We start from the raw sequence: 25,887 nt of genomic DNA on the forward strand, positions 1-25,887 counted from the left end.
CTGTGTACATCAGTGGTCCAGTTCTTGTAGCTATCCTACCAGGTGTCCAATTGTCTCACATGTGAGGGTTTCCCATCCAATCTCGAAGCTCCTTGCTGCTTTATTTGGCAACTGGTTGAACTGTTTATTCTCTACTCCCCTCTGTAGATCTGGTTTCAGGAGGTCTATGTGAGATGTCAGATTCCAGCTCATGAACAGCATTGCAGGTGTTTGATGTCATCACATGTACAGAGTCTGATGCATAAAAATGAAGTTGTCCATCTTGTGCTGTAGAGAAATGTCCTCCTTGTCAGTTGCTTTAATGGGCTTCTTAAAGGTTTGGATAACCCTTTCAGCTGACCCATTCGTCAGCAGCTGACTTGAAATGTCTGATGCCATTTTTCTTCATGAACGGTCGGAATTCTTCTGACTTGTAGTTCGTTGCCACTCACAATTTGTTTTAGTAAGCTGTTTCTGGCGAAGATACTCCTCAGAGCACAAACAGTCTTTTCTGATGTGGTTGACGTCTTTGGTACAACCTCCGGCCACTTTGACTGAGTATTCACAGTAAACAGAAACATGGAGCCCAGCAAAGCCAATATGTACTCTTTGATATGGTGCTAAAGGCCACTCCCATGGGTGTAACGGTGCCTGTGGGGCTGCAGTTTGAACTTTTTAGTATCTGGAACAGCTTTTGGTCAAGTTTTCTATCTGTTTATCTATTCCCTTCTCAAAAACCTTCTGATTAGATCAAGCTGCTCTGACGGCCTCTGCTTAGTGTTACCACTTAGGCTGCAGGTGCCTGTTGATGCCACACGGAGACCTTTGATTGCATGCCAGTCTAGTTGGGTTTTTCTCAATTATTCACGTCCAAAAAACAACAGCCCTCCAGTTTTCAATACATAAAGCTGTAACTGCTGTTTTTGGCCTCCATACATCGCATTTACCTTCAGTTCCCTTTCGGAGACACTTTTTTGCCTGTGTAGGTCTTTAGCATCACTAAAGTCTTCTCTAATCCTATCTTAGAAGCAGTGTGTTGTAGTCAGCCTTTGAAATTATAGACAAAACTGACCCTGTGTCCAGTTCCATTTTCAGTTTTACTCCATATATATCTGTTGTAATCTGCTTCAGTAATACTATGCAATTCTAGGCACGACTGCTCACCTTTGTCAGACTCTACATTGTCTGTTTCACATTCGGTCACTTCAAGCATTTGTTTCGTTTTGGGTGTGAAAATTCAGTGTGGATTTTTTTCTTTGGTTGTGCTTCTGTCTGACTTGCACACTCTCTCTGTGTGACCTTGTCTGTGACACTTTCTGCACTCTTCTTCCTTGAACCAACAGTCATTTGCATCGTGGGAGGATTTGCAAAACTGAATACATTTTTGGGTTTTTGCACCATTCAGGGATATCTTGTGCATTTGACATTCTAACCTGCTTTTCTGTAGCTCAGTTGCATCCTTTGCTGCAGCCTCCAACAACACTGCAACGCTCAATGCACATTCTTAGGTCAGGTCTCTTTTGGACAGTAGCCTCTTTTGAGTGCTTTGACTATGCATGTCACATAAAAAGCTGTCCTTTAATGCATAAGAAAGTCCATATCTAAAGTCACAGTACGGGAAGGTTTGCACAGTTCCGCAATGTATTCAGAAATGCTTTCATCTTTTGACTGACTCCTTTTGAAAATCTGAATTTCTCAGCTATTACCAACAGTTTAGGGCTCAAGTGTTTTTGTATACTGGTGATTGTAACAACTTCATTGAAAGTCTTGCTTGCTAGCTTTTCAGGGGTTACTACGATGCATAAGAGACTGTCCATTGTTGGGCTCTTTAAGCTAAGAAGTGTAAGGGCTTCCATTTGCTCCTCCACGTCGTTCACTTTACAATACAGTTCCACTCCCTCGATATCCAACTCCCAGCCTTCATTAGCACTATTAAATTCAGCACATCTTTCAGTGTGTGCTACACTGTACTCACACCTTTCTTAGCTAGCTGTCAGTGCAATTCGTGATATTTTCTGAAATTCAGGTTTGTACTCATCACTAATCAGTTGTGGCTGTGCAGAACTACATGTCAATTAATTTAATAAATAAAAGCATGTACATGGAGTGGAAGTGGGGGAGAGAGAGAGAGAGAGAACAATGTGCATGCACAGACAATAGATCAATGCACAGTGCGAAAGTGGGCATGTCATTGCTCTAAGAGAAATAGATTCCACCATGACAGTGTGAGGTAGATTTAAGAAAGGTAAGTCAAAGTGGAAGAAACCCAGTTAGATAGGTACATGGGTGTCGTGCAATCCAAACAAAGTGGGGTGGGTGATGAGTTTAAGTAATGAAGGGGGAGGGGGATTAAAAAGGTGAGCAAAGGAAAAGAACCTGGGTGGAGTGATGGATGTGGAAAAGGGACACGGGGACATTGGTCACATGAAATAAGAAAATTTAGTTTTTATACCTTTGGGCTAAAGGCTTCCAAAGTGGAATATGAGGTGCTATTTTTCTACTTAGCATTTGGCTTCATCCTAGCAGAAGTCGGCATGAGAATGGGGAGTTGCAAAGGAGAGTGAGAAACGGCTGCTTCAGAGGGAATACAAGGACCTGCAGAATAGACACCTGGTCAATGCTTTATCTTCTCAATGTTGAGGAAGTCACACTGAGAGCACCAAATGCTACAAACCAGGTTGGAAGAGGCACATCTGAATCTCCCCCTCATCTGATCGAGTTGTTTAAGTCCCTGCATCGAACTGAGGGTGTCACCAGTGCTGTACCAGATCTAATGAAGTAGATGACCAAGGAGCAGATGCAAAGTCCAAGTCAAAGTTCTTGTATGTATAAATCCCCGAGATTCACCTTCCCACAGACAGCCATGAAACTAAGAAATACCATGCAACCCGTTCAACGAAAACATCAAACACCCAACATGTAAAAAAGGAACAAGTCACAGAAACAGTGAAAAATGAGCAAATAATATCCAACATCATTGAAACAGTCTAGGAATGTTCCCTTTAATTCAGGAATGTTAAGTTTAGTTCCGAATGGTCCTCTGTGTGCTCAAGAAATCTCATCGTATCAGTGGTAGTTTTAAGAGACAAGCACCAGAGCAAATTAGCAGATGTGCCAGCACATATTACTGTTTGGAATGGACATGGCTGGATCCTGCTAAAACTTACTGGGATTTGTATGTGTAAATGATAGAAACTGTGGTAATTTTCCATCAGAACTTGGGTCAAATGCAGGAAATTGGGACTAGCTAAGTTGGCATGTACTTGATGGCCGAAGGGCATGTATACACATTGTGTTGCTCTATGATTCTAGGATCACAGCAAACCAAAAAAAAAATCAGACCCTAAGATACAGGAGCAGAATTAGGCCCATTTGGCCCATCTAGTCTGCTCCACCGTTTCATCATGGCTGATCCATTTCCCTCTCAACCCCAATCTCCTGCCTTCTCTCTGTATCCCTTCATGCCCTGACGAATCAAGAATCTATCAACCTCTGCCTTAAATATACCTCCACAGCTCCCTGTGGCAACTAATCCACAGTCACCTCTCTCGCTAAAGGACTTCCTCCTAATCTCCATTCTAAATGGATGTCCCTCTATTCTGAGACAGTGTTCTCCGGTTTCAGACTCCTGCACCACAGGAAACATCCTCTCCACATCCACTCTATGGAGGCCTTTCAACATCGGATAGGTTTGAACTAGTTCATTCTTCTGCATTCCAGTGGGTAGAGGCCCAGGGCCAACAAACATTCCTCATATGATAAGCCTTTCAATCAGGGAATCATTGTTGGGATTTGGGGAAGAAGAGAGGATCTTTTGAACATTTTATAAATTTCTGGACTGTCTGCTCAATAGGATACTTAACTGTAGCTGCTACTTTATTCTTCATTGTTATTTTCTACCTCAAATCACGGGGTAATGAATTGACATGCATGAACAGAGTGCAAAACAAACTTCTCACTGTATCTCGACATTTGTGACAATATAATAAATCACAGCCCAACAACTTTCTCACTCCAACTTTCTGCGTTCCTACGGTGAACGTATAATTAGATCGAATTTAGCTACTAAAATAACCTTTTGATATGTATATTTTAATAAATACAGCGAACAGGTGGCATTGTGTAAATCGAGATGACAAGATTAATACTCACCGTCTGCTGTTGTCTTCGTCAGGAGAACGAGGACCTGTCGGAAGCCGAGACTCCGCAGTTCACAGTTGGTGTGTAACTGGTGCGCCAGCTTGTGGAAGTGATTGTCCAGAATCCGTTCCACGTGCCTAATGTGAACATTTTCCTCCCAGCTCACAATTAGAAATGATCTGCCGTCTGGAAATGAAACCGCCATCTTCTTGGAAGTCTGCACACGGGATTCCTGCAGCCGTCTTCTCGAAAGGAAAAGTCTATCAACACCTTGTAATTCCAAAACCAACGCGAGATCTTCTGATGCTGGAAATCCGACAGCTTGAATCTTCACACGAATTACGAGAATTTTTAACACGAGGATGATGACTCTGGTGCCCCCTTTCTCTGTCACTTCTTTGCAGTATGCGCTTTCTTATTCTGATCGACAGTGAAAATTTTAATATAACGCACTTAAACAGCTCTCGTTACCATTGACGTCCGACGCTGCAGGTCTGAATCTATTCTCGGTAACTGTCATAAGCGGGTGATTATTGTGTCATGGAAAGTGTGTGACTAATTCCTCCTCGAGGACCTGGTTTCGCACGCATTTTGTCTAAGGAGAAATATAATCAAGAACAGGATTTTTTTTCTTCAAAGTAGCAAGTTTTCCAATTAAGGCTCAAGCCAACGAATAAGAAACGAGCTGGAAATCATTTTTTTTTAACACAGTGGCTCTTTCTCTGGTATGGAGAAAGATTAGATAATTTTACTGGCTGACTATTGTTTCTCTAGGAACATCTGCCACCATATTTACATCATCGCAGTTAGTTTAAATTTATTTATTTTTCTCTACTGTTGGCCAACGAGCTCTATACCTATGATTCTATGAGGAGAGGGAAACAAAACAAAAATTAGACCATAAGATACAGGATCAGAACTAGGCCATTTGGTCCATCGAATCTCCTCCACCATCCCATCATGGCTGATCCATTTCCCTCTCAGCCCCAATCTCCTGTCTTCTCCCCATAGCCTGTCATGCCCTGACTAATCAACAATCTATCAACCTCTGCCTTAAGTATAACCATGTTTATACTTAATGTTTCCTGTTAAATTGCAGTTATTAATTTGCCCATTAGAACTTGTAGTGCATGTGCCCAGGGCAGGAAAAAAATATCATAAGGGAAGTACTGTGCCCAGTCTGGTGGTATTGTAACCAGAAGTATTTATTAGTTCACAGGGGGGTTAACTCTGGACCCCATCTCCATCTGGTTTTCTCATCACACATAACAGCCCAGTCCCAGCTTCTCATCGGGAAGACGTTCACTGGGTGTCTTCTTCAATACAGGACAATTTGCAGCCCCGTACTGACCAAGATGAACATACACCAGCTATCATTGAAATCACTTGTACAAGTTTACACATTGTATCAGAAGGATAGGAAGGTATGCAGAGGGGGTGCCGTGGCTCTGCTGGTAAAGAATGAAATCAAATCATTAGAGAGATTTGATATAGAATTGGAAGATGTTGAATCCTTGTGGGTTGAGTTAAGAAACTGCAAGGGTTAAAAGACCCTGATGACAGTTATATACAGGCCTCCAAACAGTAGCTGGGGTGTGGACTACAGATTACAATGGGAAATAGAAATGGTGTGTAAAAAGGGCAAAGTTGTTATAGTCATGGGAGATTTTAAACTTGCAGGTAGATTGGGAAAATCAGGTTGGTAATGCATCCCAAGTGAATACCTACGAGATGGCTTTTTAGAGCAGTTTGTCATTGAGCCTACAAGGGGATCAGCTAAACTGGATCGAGTGTTATGTAATTGAATTGACTTTATTCCTTACATCCTTCACATACACGAGGAGTAAAAGTCTTTAAGTTACATTTCTGTCTAAATGTGCAATATCTATTCATAGTAATTTATAATAAATATAACAGTCAATGTAACATAAAAATACACTCATATCAATGTGACTTAATCAGTCTGATGGCCTGGTGGAAGAAGCTGTCCTGGATTTTATGCTGCGGTACCATTTCCTGGATGGTAGCAGCTGGAATAGATTGTGGTTGGGTGACTCAGGTACCCAGTGATCCTGCAGGCCCTTTTTCCACAACTGTCTTTGTAAATGTCCTGAATCATGTGAAGTTCACAACTATAGATATGCTAAGCTGTTCGCACCACTGTCTGCAGAGTCCTGCGATTAAGGGAGGTAGAGTTTCCATACAAGGCAGTGATGCAGCCAGTCAGGATGCTCTCAATTGTGCCCCTGTAGAAAGATTTCAGGTTCTCGGCCTAGAACTTCCTCAACCGTCTGAAGTGAAAGAGGCACTGTTGTGCCTTTTTCACCACACAGCTGGTGTGTACAGACCATGTGAGGTCCTCGGTGATGTGGATGCCGAGGAACTTGAAGCTGTTTACCCTCTCAAACCCAGATCCGTTGATGTCCATAGGGGTTAGCCTCTCTGCATTCCTCCTGTAATCCACAACCAGCTCCTTTGTTTTTGTGACATTGAGGGAAAGGTTGTTTTCTTGACACCACTGTGTCAGAGAGATGACTCCTTCCCTGTACACCACCTCTTATTGTTTGAGATTAGGCCCATCAATGTAGTGTCATCGGCGAATTTAATTAGCAGATTAGAGCTGCGGGTGACAACATAGTCATGGGTGTACAGGGAGTAAAGGAGGGGAACTTAGTACACACCTAGTCAGGGTGTTGGAAGCAAGGGAGCCCACTCTTACCACCTGCTGGTGATCTGACAGGAAGTTCAGGATCCAGCTGTACGAGGCAGGGTCAAGGCCAAGGTCTCTGAACTTCTCGTTGAGCATAGAGGTAATTATAGCGTTGAATGCTGAACTGTAGTCCAAAAACAGCATTCTCACATAAGCATTCTTCTTCTCCAAATGTGTAAGGACAGTATGTAGAGCAGTTGTCCGTCAATTGGTTGCGTCCGTAGGCAAATTGTAGGGGCTCTAATTTGGGTGGTAGCAAGCTGCAGATGTAATTCTTGACCAGCCTCTCAAAGCATTTGCTTATTATTGAGGTGAGTGCTGCAGGACACCAGTCGTTCAGGCATGTTACCTTGGTCTTTTCTGGTACAGGTACAATGGTGAATAATTTGAAGCAGGAGGGACTCTACACTGGGAGAGGGAGAGATTAAAAATGTAAGTAAATACATTTTCCAGTTCTGCTGCACAAATCCTGAGTACTCGCCCTGGGAATGAACTGCAGGAGATTAGAGAGCTTAAGCTAAAGGAGCCCTTTACAACAAAGCAAAAAATAGCAGGATGATGCAGGATTGGGAAGCTTTTAAAAACCCACAGAAAGCAATTAAAAGGATCATTAAGAGGGAATAGATGAAATATGAAAGCCAGCTAGCAAACAATATCAAGGTGGATAGAAAAAAGCCGTTTCAAGTATATAAAAAATAAAAGAGAATTGAGAGTGGATATAAGACTGCTAGAAAATGAGGCCAGAGAAATAATAATGTAGGACAAAGAGATGGCAGATGAACTAAATGAATATTTTGCATCAGTCTTCAGTGTGGAAGACACTGGCAGTGTGCCAGTGTAGAAAAGTGTGAGGGAAGAGAAGTGAGTGAAATTTCTATTACAAGGGAGAAAGTGCTCCAAAAGCTGAAAGACCTGAAAATACATGAGTCACTGGACCTAATGAACTGCACCCTAGTGTTCTGAAAGAGGTAGTGGTAGAGATTATGAAGGCATTAATAATGATCCTTCAAGACTCATCGGACTCTGCCATGGTTCCAAAGGACTTGAACATTGCAAATATCACTCCACTCTTTAAGAAAGGAGGGAAGCAGCAGAAAGGACCAGTTAGTGGTTGGGAAGATATTGCAGACAATTGTTAAGGATGAGGTTATGAAGTACTTGTTGATACAGGACAAGATAGTTCAATTCAGCTTGGTTTTCTTAAGGGAAAATCTTGCCTGACAAACCTGTTGGAATTCTTTGAACAAATTACAAGTAGGATAGATAAAGGGGATGCAGTGGATGTTGTATATTTGGATTTCCAGAAGGCTTTTGATAAGGTGCCACACATGAAGCTGCTTATCAAGTTAAGAGACGATGGTATTTACAGTAAAGTTACTAGCATGGTTAGAGCATTGGCTGATTGGTAGGAGGCAGTGAATGGGAATGAAAGGATCCTTTTCAGGTGGGCTGCCGGTGACTATTGAGCAGAGGTCGGTGTTATGCTTATTAGTGGTCGATGTTGGGACCACTCCATGTATTGCTGTATATCAATAATTTAGATGATGGAATAGATGGCTTTGTTGCCAAGTTTGCAGATGATCTGATGTTGGTGGAGGAGCAAGTAGTGTTGAGGAAACAGCGAAGTTGCAGAAGGACAAACAGATTCAGAGAATGGGCAAGAAATTGGCAAATGAAATACCGTCCCGTTGTACTCACATCCATCATCATGAAGTGTTTCAAGAGGTTTGTCATGAGGCATAACAAGACCCTGCTGCCCCCCTAACTGGACCCCCTGCAGTCTGCATACTGTCCCAACCACTCAACAGATAACGCCATTGCCAACACCCTCAATACTGGCCCTAACCCACCTGGACAAAAAAGACATGTACGTTTGAATACTGTTCATAGACTTCAGTTCAGCATTCAACACATTCATTCCTCAGAAACTGATTAGAAAGCTGAGCCTACTGAGCCTGAACACCTCCCTCTGCTCTGGATACTAGACTTCCTGACTGGGAGACCTCAGTCAGTCCGGATCGGAGGCAGCATCTCTAACAACATCACACTGAACACGGGGATCCCCCAGGGCTATGTGCTCAGTCCACTGCTGTTCACTCTGCTGACCCGTGACTGTGCTGCATCTCACAGCTCGAACCACATCATCAGGTTCGCCAATGACATGACCGTAGTGGGTCTCATCAGCAAGAATGACAAGTCAGCTTACAGAGAGGAGGTGCAGTGGCTAACGGAGAACATGCAGAACAACCTGTCTCTGAATGTGAACAAAAAAGATGGTTGTTGCCTTCAGGAGGGCACGGAGCGATCACTCCCCACTGAACATTGACGGCTCCTGGGTAGAGATCATTAAGAGCACCAAATTTCTTGGTGTTCACCTGGTGGAGAATCTCACCTAGTCCCTCAACACCAGTTCCATAGCAAAGAAAGCCCAGCAGCTTCTCTACTTTCTGCAAAATCTGAGGAAAGTCCATCTCCCACTCCCCATCCTCATCACATTCTACATGGGTTGTATTGAGAGCATCCTGAGCAGCTGTATCACTGCCTGGTTCGGAAATTGCACCATCTCGGATCACAAGACCCTGCAGTGGATAGTGAGGTCAGCTGAGAAGATCATCAGGGTCTCTCTTCCAGCCATTACAGACATTTACACTACATGCTGCATCCGCAAAGAAACAGCATTATGAAGGACTGTGCACACCCCTCATACAAACTCTTCTCCCTCCTGCCATCTGGGAAAAGGCACCGAAGCATTTGGGTTCTCACGACCAGACTACGTAACAGTTTCTTCCCCCAAGCCATCAGACTTCTCAACACCCAGAGCCTGGACTGACACCAGCTTACTGCTGTCTATTGTGCCTATTGTCTTGTTTATTATTTATTGTAATATCTGCACTGTTTTGTGCACTTTATGCAGGCCTGGGTAGATCTGTAGTATAGTGTAGCTCTTTTTCCCTGTTATTTTTACGTAGTTCAGTGTAGTTTTTGTACTGTTTCATGTAGCAGCATGGTCCTCAAAAACGTCTCGTTTTTACTGTGTACTGTACCAACAGTTATGGTCGAAATGACAATGAAAAGTGACTTGACTTGACAATCTTGGAAATACAATGAAATAGAATGGTCATGCACTTTGGTAGAAGAAATAAATGTGCAAACTATTTTCTAAATGGGGAGAAAATCTAAAAGCCTGAAATGCAAAGGAACTTTGGAGTCCTTGTGCAAAACGCCCTAAAGGTTAACTTGCAGGTTGAGTTGATGGTGAGGAAGGCAAATGCAATGTTAGCATTCATTTCAAGTAGTCAAGAATGTAAGAGCAGGGATGTGATGCTGAGGCCTCACCTTCAGTATCGTGAACAGTTTTGGGCTCCTTCTTTGAGAAAAGCTGTCCTGGTATTGGAGAGGAGGTACACAAGGAAGATTCTGTGAATGAAAGGGTTATCATATGAAGAACATTTGATGGCTCTGGGCTTGTACTCGCTGGAGTTTAGAAACGTGGGTGGGAAAAAGAAAATGGTGGCGCGACTGCAGCGCACACGGCCTCTCCAGGAATGAACATCTATTATCTGTAAGTAGGGGCCATGCACAATCCTGATATGATGGGGATGGATGTGAGAAGCACAGAGGAACATCTGGTGAAACTTCTGGCATGCCTGTTTCACTGCCGCTGCTACTGTGCGATCGAAAAATCTCCAGAGAGGAAGGCCCTGAATCCTTGGTTTTGACTGTTGCTCGGCGGCCGGGGCCGGGGTCGAAGCGCTCGGCAGAGATGGTGCTCGGTGCTCGGTGTTGGAGGGTCGAAGTTTTTTCGGACGGACTCAGAGTTGGCTGTGGTCGGATGCTTCCGGAGGCTGAATAGAGAAACTTTGTGGTGCTGGAGGTTCATGACAGGAAGAGTTTTTCTTCCTTCCACCGTCTACGTGAGATGATGGCCTATCGAGGACTTTGAGACTTTTTACTGTGTCCATGGTCTCCCCTTATCAAATTACAGCATTGCTTTGCACTGTTGTAACTATATGTTATAATTAAGTGGTTTTTGTAAGTTAGTCTTGGTCTTTGTGTTTTTGTGATATCATACTGGAGGAACATTGTATCATTTCTTAATGCATGCATTACTAAATGACAATAAACGAGGACTGAGTGTCCTCACAATCTCAATCTAAATCTAAATCTAAATGAAACCTTTTGAATGTGGAAAGGCCTAGATAGAGCACATAAGAAATAGGAGCAGGAATAGGCCGTCTGGCCTGTCAAGCCTGCTCCGCCATTCAATAAGACTGTGGCTGATCTGACCATGGCCTCACCTCCACCTATCTGCCTTTTCCTCATACCTCTTAATTCCCCTACAATGCAAAGATCAATCCAACCTTGTGTTAAATATATTTACTGAGGTAGCCTCCACTGCTTCATGAGGAAAGTATATTTCCCATGGTGGGGAGGTCTAGGACAAGAAGGCACAGCCTCAAGATTGAGGGGTGTTTATTTAAAACAGGGATGTGGAGAAATTTCTTAGCCAGAAGGTGGTGAATTTGTTTCCACAGACAGCAGGGTAGGCCAGATCACTGGATGTGTTTAAGGCAGAAATTGACATATTCTTGATTGGCCACAGCATCAAAGGTTACGGAGAAAAGGCTGGGGAGTAGCGCTGAGGATGGGAAAAGAAGGATCGGATATGATTGAATAATGGAGCAGACTGGATGGGCCAAATGACCTCTCCTTTGTCGTATGGTCTATTCTCCACTCACCCACTCAGATCATCCTCCCTAGTACAGCCTGCCTCTAAACTTCTCAACCACCCCCTTCTCATTTCTGGAATTAGCTGATTCAAAGTACAGCTGACTTCCAATTCTTTCACCCAGCTTTTCAAGATTCAAACCTGTTTGCTGTGTGTGCATCAGTGAAGAGCGCTGTTTGCGTAAACAACATACTCCACCGAGGGGATTAGGCCGATTTTGGTTATCGCCCAAGTTTCGATTAATAGGACCAATATGTCACATGCCTTTTGTGCTTACAGGAAATGTATCCAATTAATATCAGTAATACCTTGATTTCATGGTACAAAGTGCGTTTTGGGCATATTCAACGGCGAATTTGAGTGTTTACGTTAGGAAAGGAAGTAACAGTGCAAGATTAGTTCCTATTTTATACAAGCTTAAAAAAAAGAGTTCGTTTCACAGAAAACGAAAGTGAAACTGATAGCAAAATACCGGAGAAGACGGCAATAGTTTCCATTCGCTTGTGGAAGATGGCGGCAGAGGGTGCTTTCGACTATCCTCTGATAGTCGAGGGCGAATGGGATTTGGACGACGCTAAGTTTTTAAGAAATAAACTGCAGATTTATTTCCAAAGCAAGAAGAGATCTAACGGCGGAGAATGTATCGTGGAATATAACGATCCTGCCTCAAACCGAGCAGCGGTGCGCTTCATTAGTGACGAAGGTGCGTGAGTTTCTGACTAGCTCACAAATCGTTAGAATTCATTTCATATGAGATTATAGTAATTTCAGAAGCACATTTGTTTGGGTTTTGATAGTGCAGTGTCAGTTAAGAAAACGGCGAGGAGGAAGACTCGGTAATGAGGGAGGGAGAAGAATTTAGCCCAACAGATCTTGAAGCTCTTGTATTTTGTGACATTAATATTTGTAAGCTTAGTATTTGCAATATCTTTAATGTTCACAGATTGAAAAGCTGGCCGGGTTTATTGCCCGGTGAAAGGAGAGGAAACTTTGTGCTATCACTTGTTTGCTTTCAGAAAGTTTCGTATTCATGTCCGCGCTGATAGGCTGCAAACCCGTGATGAAAATATGTTGTCGCTCCGCCCCACAAATACTTCATCACTGTTGCCAATATGTTTACGTCTGTCGGTCCAATTGTTATGAGGAAATCCGTTTATAATCAAACAAAATATCAAATCTTGTCAAAACGTTATGTGCTTCTGGAAATGAAGTTATTTTATTTTTTGCAATTGTATCCTATGTCCTTTTCCGGGTTTTTTTTCCCGGGGTGGTTTGCTAAAGTTATTAAGGAGAGTTTAAACTAGAATTGCTGGGGTAGGAAGCAAACTGAAGAGACGGCGGTAGAGGCGGTTGGCTCGCAAATACAGAAAGCTTGGAGACAGGTTTTGGAAAGTTGTAATAATGACAGGGTTGTCGTGGTGGGAGATTTTAATTTCCCAAATATCGATTGGCAGGCATGTCCCTAGACTAGAGCAAGGGGTTTAGATGGAGTGGAGTTTGTTAGGTGTGTTTAGGAAGATTTCTTGACACTATGTGGATAAGACATGAGGGAATAGGACCAATCAAGTGTGACAGTGGAAAAGTGTGTATGGAACCAGAGGAGGTGGCAGAGGTACTTAATGAATACTTTGCTTTAGTACTCACAACCGAAAAGGATCTTAGCGATTATAGGAATGACTTACAGCAGACTGAAAGCTAGAGCATGCAAATATTAAGAAAGAGGATGTGCTGGAGCTTTTGGAAAGTGTCAAGTTGGATTAAGTCATCGGGACCAGATGAGATGTACCCCAGGCTCCTGTGGGAGGCGAGGGAGGAGATTGCTGAGCCTCAACATCAATGGGGACGGGGGATTGGAGGGTTGCAGATGTTGTTCCATTATTCAAGAAAGGGAGTAGAGATAATCCAGGAAATTATAGACTGGTGAATCTTCAGTGATTGTTAAGTTGATGGAGAAGATCCTGAGAGGCAGAATTTATGAACAGTTGCAGAGGCATAATATGATTAGGAATAGTCAGCATGGCTTTGTGAAAGGCAGGGCATGCCTTATGAGCCCAATTGACTTTTTTGAGGATGTGACTAAACACATTAATGAAGGTGGAGCAGTAGATGTACCGTACATGGATTTCAGCAAGGGATTTGACAAGGTACCCCATCCAAGGTTTATTGAGAAAGTAAGCAGGCATGGGATCCAAGGGGACATTGTTTTGTGGATCCAGAACTGGCTTGCCTACAGAAGGCAAAGAATGGTTGTAGACAGGTCATATTCTGCATGGAGGTCGGTCACCAGTGGGGTACCTCAGGGATCTGTCCTGGGACCCTTCCTCTTCATGAATTTTATAAACGACATGGATAAGGAAGTGGAGGGATGCGTTAGTAAATTTGCTGATGACACAAAGGTTGGAGGTGTTGTGGATAGTGTGGAGGGCTGTCAGAAGTTACAGAGGGACATTGATAGGATACAAAACTGGGCTGAGAAGTGGCAGATGGAGTTCAACCCAGATAAATGTGAGGTTCATTTTGATGGGTCAAATATGATGGCAGAATATAGTATTAATGGTAAGACTTTTGGCAGTGTGGAAGATCAGAGGGATCTTGGGGTCTGAGTCCATAGGACGCTCAAAGCCACTGCATAGGTTGACTGTGGTTAAGAAAGCATACGATGCACTGGCCTTCATCAATCGTGGGATTGTGTTTAGGAGCCGAGAGGTGAAGTTGCAGCTATATAGGACCTTGGTCAGACCCCACTTGGAGTACTGTGCTCAGTTCTGGTCCCCTCACTACAGGAAGGATGTGGAAACCTTAGAAAGGGTGCAGAGGAGATTTACAAGGATGTTTCCTGGATAGGGCAGCATGTCTTAAGAGAATAGGTTAAGTGAACTCGGCCTTTTCTCCTTGGAGTGACAGAGGATGAGAGATGACCTGATAGAGGTGTATAAGATGATGAGAGGCATTGATTGCGTGAATAGTCAGAGGTTTTTCCCCAGGGCTGAAATGGCTATCATGACAAGGCATAGTTTTAAGGTGCTTGGAAATAGGTACACAGGAGATGTCAGGGGTAAGTTTTTTATGCAGAGAGTGGTGAGTGCATTGAATGGGTTGCCAGCGACGGTGGTGGAGGTGGATACGATAGGGTCTTTTAAGAGACTCCGGGACAGGTACATAGAGCTCAGAATAAAAGAGGGCTTATGGGTAACCCTAGGTAATTTCTAAAGTAAGGACATGTTCGGCACAGGTTTGTGGGCTGAAGGGCATATTGTGCTGTAGGGTTTTCTATGTCCTAAGGTAAGAAATCCTAATATAAATACATAGTGTTATTGCCAAATTTTAAATGAATCTGTGCGATATATTGAAAAGGAGAACTAATTCTAATCCAAATTTCCTTTATGGTTATGTCAAGGAAGCAATAAACCATAAGATATAGGAGCAGAATTAAGCCATTTGGCCCATTGAGTCTGTTCCATTACATCATTTCCCTCTCAGCCCCAATTGCTTGCCTTCTCACCATATCCCCTCATGCCCTGAACAATCAAGAATCAATTCTACCTTCAATATACTCAATGACTTGTCCTCCACAGCTGCCTGAGGCAACAATTTCCACAGATTCACTGCCTTCTGGCTAAAGAAATTCCTCATCTCTGTTCTAAGTAGAAGTCCCTTTATTATGAGGCTGTGTCTTATAGCTTAGACTCCCCTACCAGAGGAAGCATCCGCTCCACATCCATCGTCTTAAGGCTTTTCAATATTCGGTAGGTTTCAAGGGTGAGAAGAACAACAGGAAAAAGTCAGAGCAGTAGATAGGTTTCAATGAGCTTGTCCCTCATTCTCCTGAATTCCAGTGAGTAGAGACCCAGAGCCTTCAAATGCTCCTCATATGACATGCCTTTCAATCCTGGAATTATTTTTGTGAACCTCCTTTCAACCCTCCCCAATTTCAGAACATTTCTTAGATAAGGGGCCCAAAGCTGCTCACAATACCCCAAGTGAGGTCTCACCAGTGCTTTATAAAGTCTCAACATTGCACCCTTGCTTTTATATTCTAGTCTTCTCAAAATGAATGCTAATATCACACTTGCCTTCCTCACCTTCGGCTTTAACCTTTCGGGATTCCTGCATGAGGACTTTCAAATCCCTTTGCACCTCAGATTGTGAAATTTCTCTCCATTTAGAAGATAGTCTACACTTATATTTCTTCTCTCAGTATACTGATCTCTTAGCTTGAGGGACAACATCATACTCCTTTTGCAGAGCTGTCCATGCAGTATGCTTTAGTCCAAGATGTCTATCAGAGAACCTTGTCAGCAGATCGATGACTCAAGTGTTGCTTCCATTACTTCGCTTGCCTAGTTTGTCCAAGGTAGAGGAATAATAATCAAAATTAGTAATTTGCTAATTACTACTATTTAAATTACTGATAATTCCTTTGACAACAGCTCACTTGTTGGTGATCTTTCCTTAAGCAGTCTTTCAGGACTGAGGTTTTGGGAATTTGAGGTGGCTAATGGATGTGGGGACTGCAGGCTCTTCTACGTATGGGGTAGGAGGTGCCTGACTGGCAGATGTGTAGTTTGTGAATGGAATGTGAGTGTGAGTTTTCAGAATCCAGTTAATCGGCAGAGATACTATTACTGCTGATCAATACTGGTTATTCCAGTTATACCTGATTCTCACCCCCCCCCTCAATATTTCTTTAATCTCCAGGCCTATATCTCCCCCACCCTTACACCATTCCCCATCCCCTTTTCTCTCTCTCACCTTACCTCCTTGCCTGCCCATCACCTCCCTCTTGTGCTCCTCCCCTTTTTCTTTCTTCCATTTAAGATCCTATTAGATTCCTCCTTATGCTTTAAAAAAAATTCTCCCCTCTCCTCTTCCTCTATTCCCCACTCTAGCCTCTTACCTTTTCTCTCCTGCTTATCACTTCCTCTGGGTCCCCTCCTCCTTCCCTTTCTCCTACAGATCTCTCTCCTGTCAGATTCCTCCTTCTCCAGCCCTTGACCTTTCCCACCAACCTAGCTTCACCTTTGACCTTCTGGCTTGCCCCCTTCACCTCCCCCACCTTCCTATTCTGGCTTCAGCCCCTTTTCAGTCCTGAAGAAAGGTCTCGGCCCAAAACGTTTCCATGGATGCTACCTGACCTGTTGAGTTCCTCTAGCATTTTGTGTATGTTACTACAGCTGCCAATTCTTTTGAATTATCTAGTTATATATATATATATAGTTAGTTACACTCTTACTTCATGGAAAGAGGTGAATGTATGTACAACATTTCAGACAGTGTTGCTGTTAAACCTGCGCTAATTTGTACAATGAGACTTCCTTTTAATGAACATTGGCAAAATAATGTGTTGACATACAGCGTTTGACTTTGAAGAAAATAAACACATTTTTACTGTTCAGTTGTACAGTCCAAAATATTCAGTTATTTGTTTGAAACACATGGTGACTTAAAGCAAAATTTAATATCTTTAATTGCTTCTAATAATTTATTTAGTAAGGTCCCTTGTATTGGAGAAGAAAACTCACCAGGTTGATCTGCAAGGGAAAGGGATTATCAATCTTACTGTCAGACTTCCATCTGAGACAGCTGTGGGCAAGGATGAGACAGGAGCAACACAGACTCCAGAACAAAATGTAAGTTATATGTACGTTATGTAAATGGTAATCATAAAGCAATATTATGATTTTTTTCAATTTTGACATTATTCTTATGCTTTGACAGATTGTGGTTTGCAAAGGAAACCAACCCACTCCAGGAAAAGGTACTTGCGCTTCCTTTAAAATGTTGCAGAATTGATTCTCTGAAAGTGAGGATACTGAAAAATTTTGATATAACAGAGGCTTGTAAAACAGGTTTAATGACAGAATGTTTATATGTTGACTTGAAACCCCGCATCTAAAATAGTTAGAATGTGCTTTTGACGCATTGGCGTTCATAAATCAAAGTACTGAGTACAAAAGATGAGAATTATGTTGAAGTAGTATAAGATGTTGGTAAGGCCTAATTTGAGTTCTGTGTGCAGATCTGGCCACCTGCCTAGAGGAAGGATGAAAACAAAGTTGAAAGTAAATGGAGAAAAGTTACAAGGATGTTGCCGGGTTTATAAGGAAAGATTGAATAGGTTCAGACTTTATTGCTTAGAACTTAGAATAGTGAGAGGACATTTGATAGAGGTATACCGACTTATGAGGGGTTTTGATAGGGTAAATGCAAGCAGGCTTTTGCCGAAGAGGTTGGGTGGGACTACAACTGGAGGTCATGTGTGAAGAGTCAAAGGTGAGAAGGGGAACATGAGGGAAAACTTCTTCACTCAGAGGGTTGTGAGAGTGTGGATGTGAACTCGATTTCAATATTTAATTGAAGTTTGAGTAGGTAATGGTAGGGGTATCAAGCATGATGGTCCCTCTGCAGATCGGCTTTTAAATGGTTTAGGCATGGACTAGATAGGTCTGTTTCTTTGCTCCACTTTTCTATTTGGAATTGACTGACAGAGGCAGAATGCAGAAATAAATACTTCAGAGTTAATCAAATTAAAATATCTTGGCCATGTGTTTAAAATCTAATGGCAATTTGGATGGATTAATCTGATTAACTGGGTTTGGAGTTAGTTAAAATGTGTAACAATCTGGGCTACCTTGAGAAAACAAGTCCATTTTTCTCGTATTTTTAATATTTGCCTTTTTCTCAATGCTTCCAACCTCACTGCTGATGTTCTCTGGATGCCCCGTTCCAGAGAATTGGTTTGGCCTTTCCCAGCCATCGGCCTGATTTCTTTGCCAAATCTCCTTTTCCTTCTGAGCCAGATCACAGAAAAGGGTATCACTGCTCCCCGATACTCTTAACACTCTGGGTATCCATTTTAATCCAATTACCCCCAAATCTCCATCTCCTTAATGATGAGAGCCGTAAGTCTTGAACCTCTTTTCAATCCTAAGAAATCCTAGGTCCTGAAGCCCTCTCTAGCAACACCTCGGGGTTCTTCAATTTAGGGGATATTTGAAGATTACATCAATACTCTCATGCAACCACCTCTTCAAACTGCACAATTCTGGAAATAAGTCCCAATGTAGTGTCTCCTTTCTATAGATTTTTAGCATTCTTCAGCAAATTGAACATGTTTTGAATATGACCAATCCTATCAAATGGATAGAAAATCTGGACAGTAATCTGCACCCTCCAGATGGAGACTTGGGAATACCACCTTAGAGTCTTCATTGTTGTTTTCTTAACAGATTTGCTTTACCAGTCAGGGTTGTCAACCCCAAGCCAAACACCCAAACCTGGAGGACCAGTGGATCACCCCTTTTTTGTTCTCTACCCTTTGATCTGTCTGGCATGGGTGACTCTACCAAGAGCTAAATCTCAAAGCCCTGATTCCAGCCAACATGGCTCTCCCAGGTCGTTGAGGCACGCAGGCCTCCAAACCATGAGAAGGTTGTGGTCCTTCTGGTTGGATTAGGTTAAAAAAAAACAGCTTTACATTCTCATATTTGGCAAAGGTATACTGAATATTGGGGCTGAAAATATATTAACTGTTGATCCTAATTATGATTAGCTAGATGATAAATATTGCTGACTGCCATAATGTTGTAAGTCTGGTCAAGGCCAATGTCAATGGTGTAAAATAGCCACATAGAGCAGGATCATTCCACCTCCCACTTCCCATTGGGATAAGACTCTCACCACTATCTAGTCGAGCAGGAAGAATCATTGTCATAACATGTCAGGAATGTAAGCATCTGTGCTAAATTTCCATCAACTAGCATAACAGTAAACCTACCAGACTACCTTCACTTAGCTATTTACCAACTTGGAAGTTCTCTCCCTGAGCCAAGCATTCTGAATGTGAAGGTCTGTCGTTTGAATATTCAAAGGTGTATCCACCAAAACGGAATCTTAAATGCACCAAAATAGATCAGAATGTTGACGCATATAAATCTCTGTGTGATCTACCATTTTTAATATAAAATGTCTTGAAATAGCTGAATATTTCAGCCCCACTTTTTGTTCATTGATCATAATCACAGACAGTCACTTCTCTTTGAATGACTGAATAGTAATGTTGTACAATGTTCCTTCTCTTGTATACTCCATTCGTCTTGTAGTTTGGTCATAGAGGTCTCTATTCCCAAGTAAAGCACTGAAGGAGATTGCTTCAAAATGATGCCTGACTATTAAAAATGTTTTTAGTGGTTTTTGGTTATCTTCATAAGGGCTTGATGTTACTTTGGAGGATAAAGCCGGGAGACTAAAGAGCCTGCAGATGTTGAACTCCAGGTATTATTGAGGTACAGGATAGGCCCTTCTGGCCCTTTGTGCCACACTGCCCAGCTACCCCCCCCCCCCCCCAGTTTAACCCTAGCCTAATAAAAGGACAATTTACAATTAACCTACCAACCAGTACGTCTTTGGACTGTGGGAGGAAGTTAGAGTGCCTGGAAGAAACCTATGCAGTCACGGGGAGAAGGTACAAACTCCTTACAGGGAGCAGCAGGAATTGAATCCTGGTCACCCATTCTGTGAAGCGATGTGCTAACCACTACGTTACTGTGCATGGTGTGCAGCAGTGTGTATGGGAGTCTGGGGGTCAACCAGGGCCTGTAAGTGATGGGTGGAACCTGATGGGGAGTGAATGATGAGTAGATAGAACCAAGTAGGGGGAGAAGATGGGAGAGATGAACCAGGTGGGCAAGTAAGAGAGAGAGAGTGTGTGTGTGTCTGTGTGTGTGGGGGGGGGGGTGGTGGGGAGGGAGGAAGAGAGAGTACCAGAGGAAACGTGAGGAAATCTGCAGATGCTGGAAATTCAAACAACACACACAAAATGCTGGTGGAACAGAGCAGGCCAGGCAGCATCTATAAGGAGAAGCACTGTTGACATTTCAGGCCAAGACCCTTCGTCAGGACCAGAGGAGTAAGTTACCTGAAATTGAAAAAGGTGGTAAGATTTGAGAAGGGCGAGGAGTAACGTTATTCCCACCCCATCACTCACATGTACTGTGTATGTTAAATATAGTCGATCTAGTTTTAGACATACTTGAGGACTAAAGCCAAACACGGTCCCAGTGCATCAAGGCTGTAGTCTGCTGCTAGATACCCAATAATGTAGCATGCTCTGCAGAAGTTTTTTTTTCATAAGTTTTATGATAGTCCATGGTAAAACAATACAGAAGTTTCCTTATATATTTGTCTATAGTTAAGAAAGCAAAACATAGAGGCTAACAAGGGATAGTTTTGGTTTTTGGCCCCTAATCTGAGGAAAGACATTCTTGCTATAGAGGGAGTACAGAGGAGGTTCACCAGATTGGTTCCTGAGATGGCAGGACTTTCATATGAAGAAAGACTGGATCGACTAGGCTTATACTCACTGGAATTTAGAAGATTGAGGGGGGATCTTATTGAAACGTATAAAATTCTAAAGGGATTGGACAGGCTAGATGCAGGAAGATTGTTTCCAATGTTGGGGAAGTCTAGAATGAGGGGTCACAGTTTAAGGATAAAGGGGAAGCCTTTTAGGACCGAGATGAGGAAAAACTTCTTCACACAGAGAGTAGTGAATCTGTGGAATTCTCTGCCACAGGAAACAGTTGAGGCCAGTTCATTGGCTATAGTTAAGAGGAAGTTAGATATGGCCCTTGTGGCTAAAGGGATCAGGGGGTATGGAGAGAAAGCAGGTACAGGGTTCTGAGTTGGATGACCAGCCATGATCATACTGAATGGCAGTGCAGGCTCGAAGGGCCGAATGGCCTACTCCTGCACCTATTTTCTATGTTTCTAAAGCAGGTGAAGTGATTGGATAAAGGTTTGATAAAGGAAGCATAATGCAGGAAAATATACAAATACACCCTATCCTCTTTCTATGCATGGTGTTCCTAGCAGTCAATGCATAACGTGAATAATTGTTTAAATGGAGAAAACAGGGATGCGTTCCAGAGGGCTTCCTAAATGTGTTTTATCTGTAATTTATTCACATTTTCATACCAATACAACATAAAAGCAGTACCAAAAGGCAACATTCATATTATATTTAATCAATTTAAGGTAATATTCAATGCAATAAATCATTGAAAGTTAACATTACACCCTAGTACTCACCAACAGCGGCAGGTGTGTTGGCTCCGGGAGATGAAAGGTTGTTATGGTGTCAGGCAGCTTTACATGGATAAGATGGATGGTTTTGATCATCAGGATCATATCAAGCACAGCAAGGGAGACTCACAGAACTCTCAGAACTGTCAGCAGCAGGAGATGACACAGGTTTGAAGAAAGTGGTGCGGGTTGTTTGCTTAGCAGCATTTTGTTTTTCAGTATAAATCTGCTTGTAGGAAAGAAGGGTTGACGGCAGGGAATGACTGAAATGCTGACTCCATTCTAAAATTGGGTCCATGTCCATCGCCATTTGCGCTAAGTGTTCCAACTTCCACCATTCTCTCACTGTTGGTAAAATCCCGGGATTTTCAAAATCTTCTGTTGCTTGCAGCATCTGAGAGATAGTTCGCCTTAAAAAAAAATGCCTTGAATGTGGATCACACCTTGGTCGAGTGGTTGAATCAGCAATGTTGTGTTAAGTGGCAGGAAATGCACTGTTAGGATGAATGCTGTCCAAATGTTTAGGGTGGGCTGGCGCATTGTCAAGCAAAAAATGAACTTTAAAGGCAAGATTCTGTTCCCAGCATTAGCATCCCAGAGGGGTGTTACCTTCACCTGATGACACGTTGTTCATAATTTCCAACTTTTTTTCAAGTGTTAAGGTGGTTCTCTGCCGCTCGGCTGATGGCCCAGGATATGACATTGGATGCTTAGGAGGCATAGTTAAATATTTCTAGCTCAAAATCACTGCACCCTAGGTAAAAACCAACAAAAGTTTAAGAGTGCAAGATCACACATCCACACCTTGCCAAAACCAATGCGAGACTGGTGGGAGTGAGACTGTGAGGCGTGTGCACCTGACTTGCATTGGCCAGAAAGCGGTGCTTCTCGTCCCAACAGTGAGACTGTGAGACGTGCGCACATGACTTGTATTGGCAGGAAAGCAATGCTCCTCGCATAACTTCAGAACCCGCATAGTCTGAAGATGCATGTAACAAGGATAGGGTGTAATGTCCAGTTAAAATGGCACTGGTGAAGTTTAGCAATCTCTTGTTGGAGGCCAGTGAAACAAAGTACAGGCAGTCCCTGAGATACAAACGTCCGACTTACGAACAACTCTTCTTACAAACCAAGGAAAGAGAACGCTGTCCGCTATTTTAAGTTGGATCAGGATGGTGTCAGCTATTTTAAGTTGTTGCTGTTGATACTGTGTTGAGTGTGTAACTTTGTATTTGGCTTAAATTTTTCTGAGCAAGATTCACCCTGACCACCCCTGTTTTCAATGGGACGTCTTGGGGATAGAATGCATTATGGCAGAGGAGGTATTGGAGGAAGGCAGATATGTATTAAGGGCCTGATCAGGTGCATCCAGAAACAACATGAGAAGCTTTCTCAAGTCAGCAGGACATCGACCCCATAACTCACCTGTCCCATGAGTGCTGGGCTGGATCTCCTGCTCTCTAAAGGAATGTGAAGCGTCTTCCGTAATCCAGGTGTAGTGATTGTTGCAAGACCACTGTTTGGCTTTTCCATGCAGGAGATCATTCACATAAGGCCTCTTCTACATGACTATGGCGTCCCTGTTCTTACTGAGTTTGCAATGTCTTGGCTTGACTGGGCGGGCAGGCTGGGCTCATCAGTCCAGGCTGGCAGCTAGCCTAGGAGAAGGGCAACTCCAATTCCAAACCCGGGTTGATGGGACTCGTTAGCCAGGCCAGGTAATCTGTCCAAATAATTATTATTATTAAGTACTTATTGATTCCAAGTGGGAAATTACTTTGTTACAGCAGCAACTTTTAAAAACACACTTGGTGATAATAATAAATATTATAATATTAACACATAATAAAGTACAGAATAATGTACACAATAATAATTTAGCAATGTGCAATAATGATCTACAGAATAATGGAACTGAGACTATTGTACTATGATGTGTGTTCTGTTGCACAGAGATGAACTGTTCTCTCTACTTATTGCATTTGGTTGGAAAGACTTTCTGTAACGATCCTTGTGACAGCAGAGCTGAATAAAACTGTTCAAAAGGGTGCTCCGCTGCTTAGTCAGTAGGTCACGGAGAGGTTGTGCCTGATTATCCATAATGGTTAACAGTTTGTTTAGTGACCTCTCCACCACTAACTCAAGAGTCTGGATTGTAGCCAAGGACAGATTCAGCCTCCAATACTCAACCTGCAGCCTTGCGGTTATCGCAGTCATTGCAGCTCGCGGTGTCATTGTGGACGTACCCCGGCCTAAAGAGTGGAATCGGTCTGTGCACATCGATCTTCACTATAAACCTACACCGTGCAGGTGGGAAGAAATTTCCTGCAGCGATGGAGTTCTCTCTTGATCTTCACAAGTGAAGAACCAACTATTATCCTCATGAGAAGCTAGGGTAAAATTTCCGGGAATCCTGGCTGAGGTATTTGCAATGGGATGGATGAAGTGCCAGAAGTCTTGAGGGTGATTAATGTGCATTTTTTAAGAAGGACTACAAAGCAAAACCTGAGAATTACAGAGTAGGAAGTCTAATATCTGGCAGGCGATTTACCAGAGGGGATGCTCCTTGTAGAAGAATCCAGAACTAGTGGTTGATTTTTAAAAAGGGATGAGATTAAACTACTTCTCTGAGGTTCGTCAGTCATCGGAATTCTGTTCCTCAAATTACAGTGAAGCTGAGTCTTTCAAGATGCAGAGGTAGAAAAATATTTTTTTTAAAGTGAATAGGATAAATTAGTAGACTGGAATGCAGTGTTACAGTTCCAATCAGATCAGCCATGATGTTATCAAATGGCAGACAGACTCAGACCAAGACGCCTGCCCGTTTCTGATTCATATACTGCATTCTTATCTTTGTATGATTCATTTTGTCAATATTTGTGTATTTGTATTTAAAATAATTAATTAGAACCATAGAACATTACAACATAGAAACAGGTCTTTTGGCCCTTCTTGGCTGTGCCAAACCATTTTTCTGCCTAGTCCCTATGACCTGCACCTGGCCCATATCCCTCCATATGCCTCTCATCCATGTACCTATCTGAGTTTTTTTTTAATGTTAAAAGTGAGCCCGCATCTACAACTTCATCTGGCAGCTCATTCCACACTCCCACCACTCTCTGTGTGAAGAAGCCATCCCCCCCCCAACCCCCAATGTTCCCTTTATACTTTTCCACCTTCACTCTTAACCCATGTCGTCTCTCTGGTTTTTTTTCTTCCCTAGCCTCAGTGGAAAAAGCCTACTTGCATTCACTCTATTTATACCCATCATAATTTATATACCTTTATCAAATCTCCCCTCATTCTTATATGCTCCAGGGAATAAAGTCCTAACCTATTCAACTTTCCTCTGTAACTCAGTTTCTCAAATCCCGGCAACATCCTTGTAACATCCTTCTCTGCACTTTTTCAACCTTATTAATATCCTTCCAGTAATTGGGTGACCAATTAGTTAAATGATTTTCAAAATGTTATCTATCTGTTACATGGGCTCCTCAACTTGTGACAGTATATCTGTATGCTTTTCATCTAGAAAAACTGACTGAGCAACATCTTCCGGATGAAAAGAGAACAATTAGTGGAATATTGTCTAGTGACAATGTAAGCGATAACAGTCTCCGAAAACACTTTGAAAATTTCATTACCAGTGGTGGGTCCCTCGCATTCTTCAGCCGAGAGGGCAGAAATATAACAGTGTCCTTTGAAAGTGTTGAAGGCAAGTAGAGTTACAAATATTTTCAAATATAAAATGGAGAAGTATATATAACCAATGATGTGCTTTCTTAGTTTTTATTTCATTTCATTGTCTCTGTTTAGAATTAATCCAATTTTAATGATTAATATATATACAATTTAAAATTTATAAGCCTAGATATAAAAGTAAAATTTAAAAATAAAGGTGTGGACTATTTTGTAAATGGGTAGAAGATTCATCAGTCAGAGGTGGAGAGGACTTGGGAGTCTGCATGCAGGATTCCCTGAAAGTTAACTTCCTGGTTGAGTCGGTGGTGAGGAAAGCAAATGCAATATTAGCATTCACTTCAAGAGGACGAGAATATAAAAGCAAGGATCTAATACTGTGGCTTTATAAGGTACTGCTCAGACAGTACTTAGAATATTGTGAGCAGTCTTGGGCCCCTTATCTAAGAAGAGTTATGCTGGCATTGCAGAGGGTCCAAAGGAGATTCATGGGAATGACCCCAGGAATGAAAGTGTTAACGTATGAGGAGCATTTGATGACTTTGGG

General features: G+C 42.4%; 2 protein-coding genes across 2 annotated transcripts in view; one reads left to right on the forward strand and one right to left on the reverse strand.

The window, feature by feature from the left end:
• parp9 (poly(ADP-ribose) polymerase family member 9) overlaps positions 1 to 4,824 on the reverse strand; it is a 55,439-nt gene extending 50,615 nt beyond the window's left edge. The window contains exon 1 of the mRNA XM_059966339.1: positions 4,132 to 4,824. Coding sequence (XP_059822322.1) covers positions 4,132 to 4,324 — 193 coding nt within the window. The 5' untranslated portion in view covers positions 4,325 to 4,824. The remainder of the gene's footprint in view (positions 1 to 4,131) is intronic.
• Positions 4,825 to 12,024: 7,200 nt separating this feature from the next.
• The window catches only part of LOC132392467 (protein mono-ADP-ribosyltransferase PARP14-like), a 67,779-nt gene continuing 53,916 nt past the window's right edge, over positions 12,025 to 25,887 (forward strand). The window contains exons 1-4 of the mRNA XM_059966353.1: positions 12,025 to 12,261; positions 17,049 to 17,188; positions 17,277 to 17,316; positions 25,174 to 25,356. Of these exons, the coding sequence (XP_059822336.1) occupies positions 12,069 to 12,261; positions 17,049 to 17,188; positions 17,277 to 17,316; positions 25,174 to 25,356 (556 nt within the window). The 5' untranslated portion in view covers positions 12,025 to 12,068. The remainder of the gene's footprint in view (positions 12,262 to 17,048; positions 17,189 to 17,276; positions 17,317 to 25,173; positions 25,357 to 25,887) is intronic.

The sequence above is a fragment of the Hypanus sabinus genome, chromosome 4, assembly GCF_030144855.1.
Source record: "Hypanus sabinus isolate sHypSab1 chromosome 4, sHypSab1.hap1, whole genome shotgun sequence".
Lineage (NCBI taxonomy): Eukaryota > Metazoa > Chordata > Chondrichthyes > Myliobatiformes > Dasyatidae > Hypanus > Hypanus sabinus.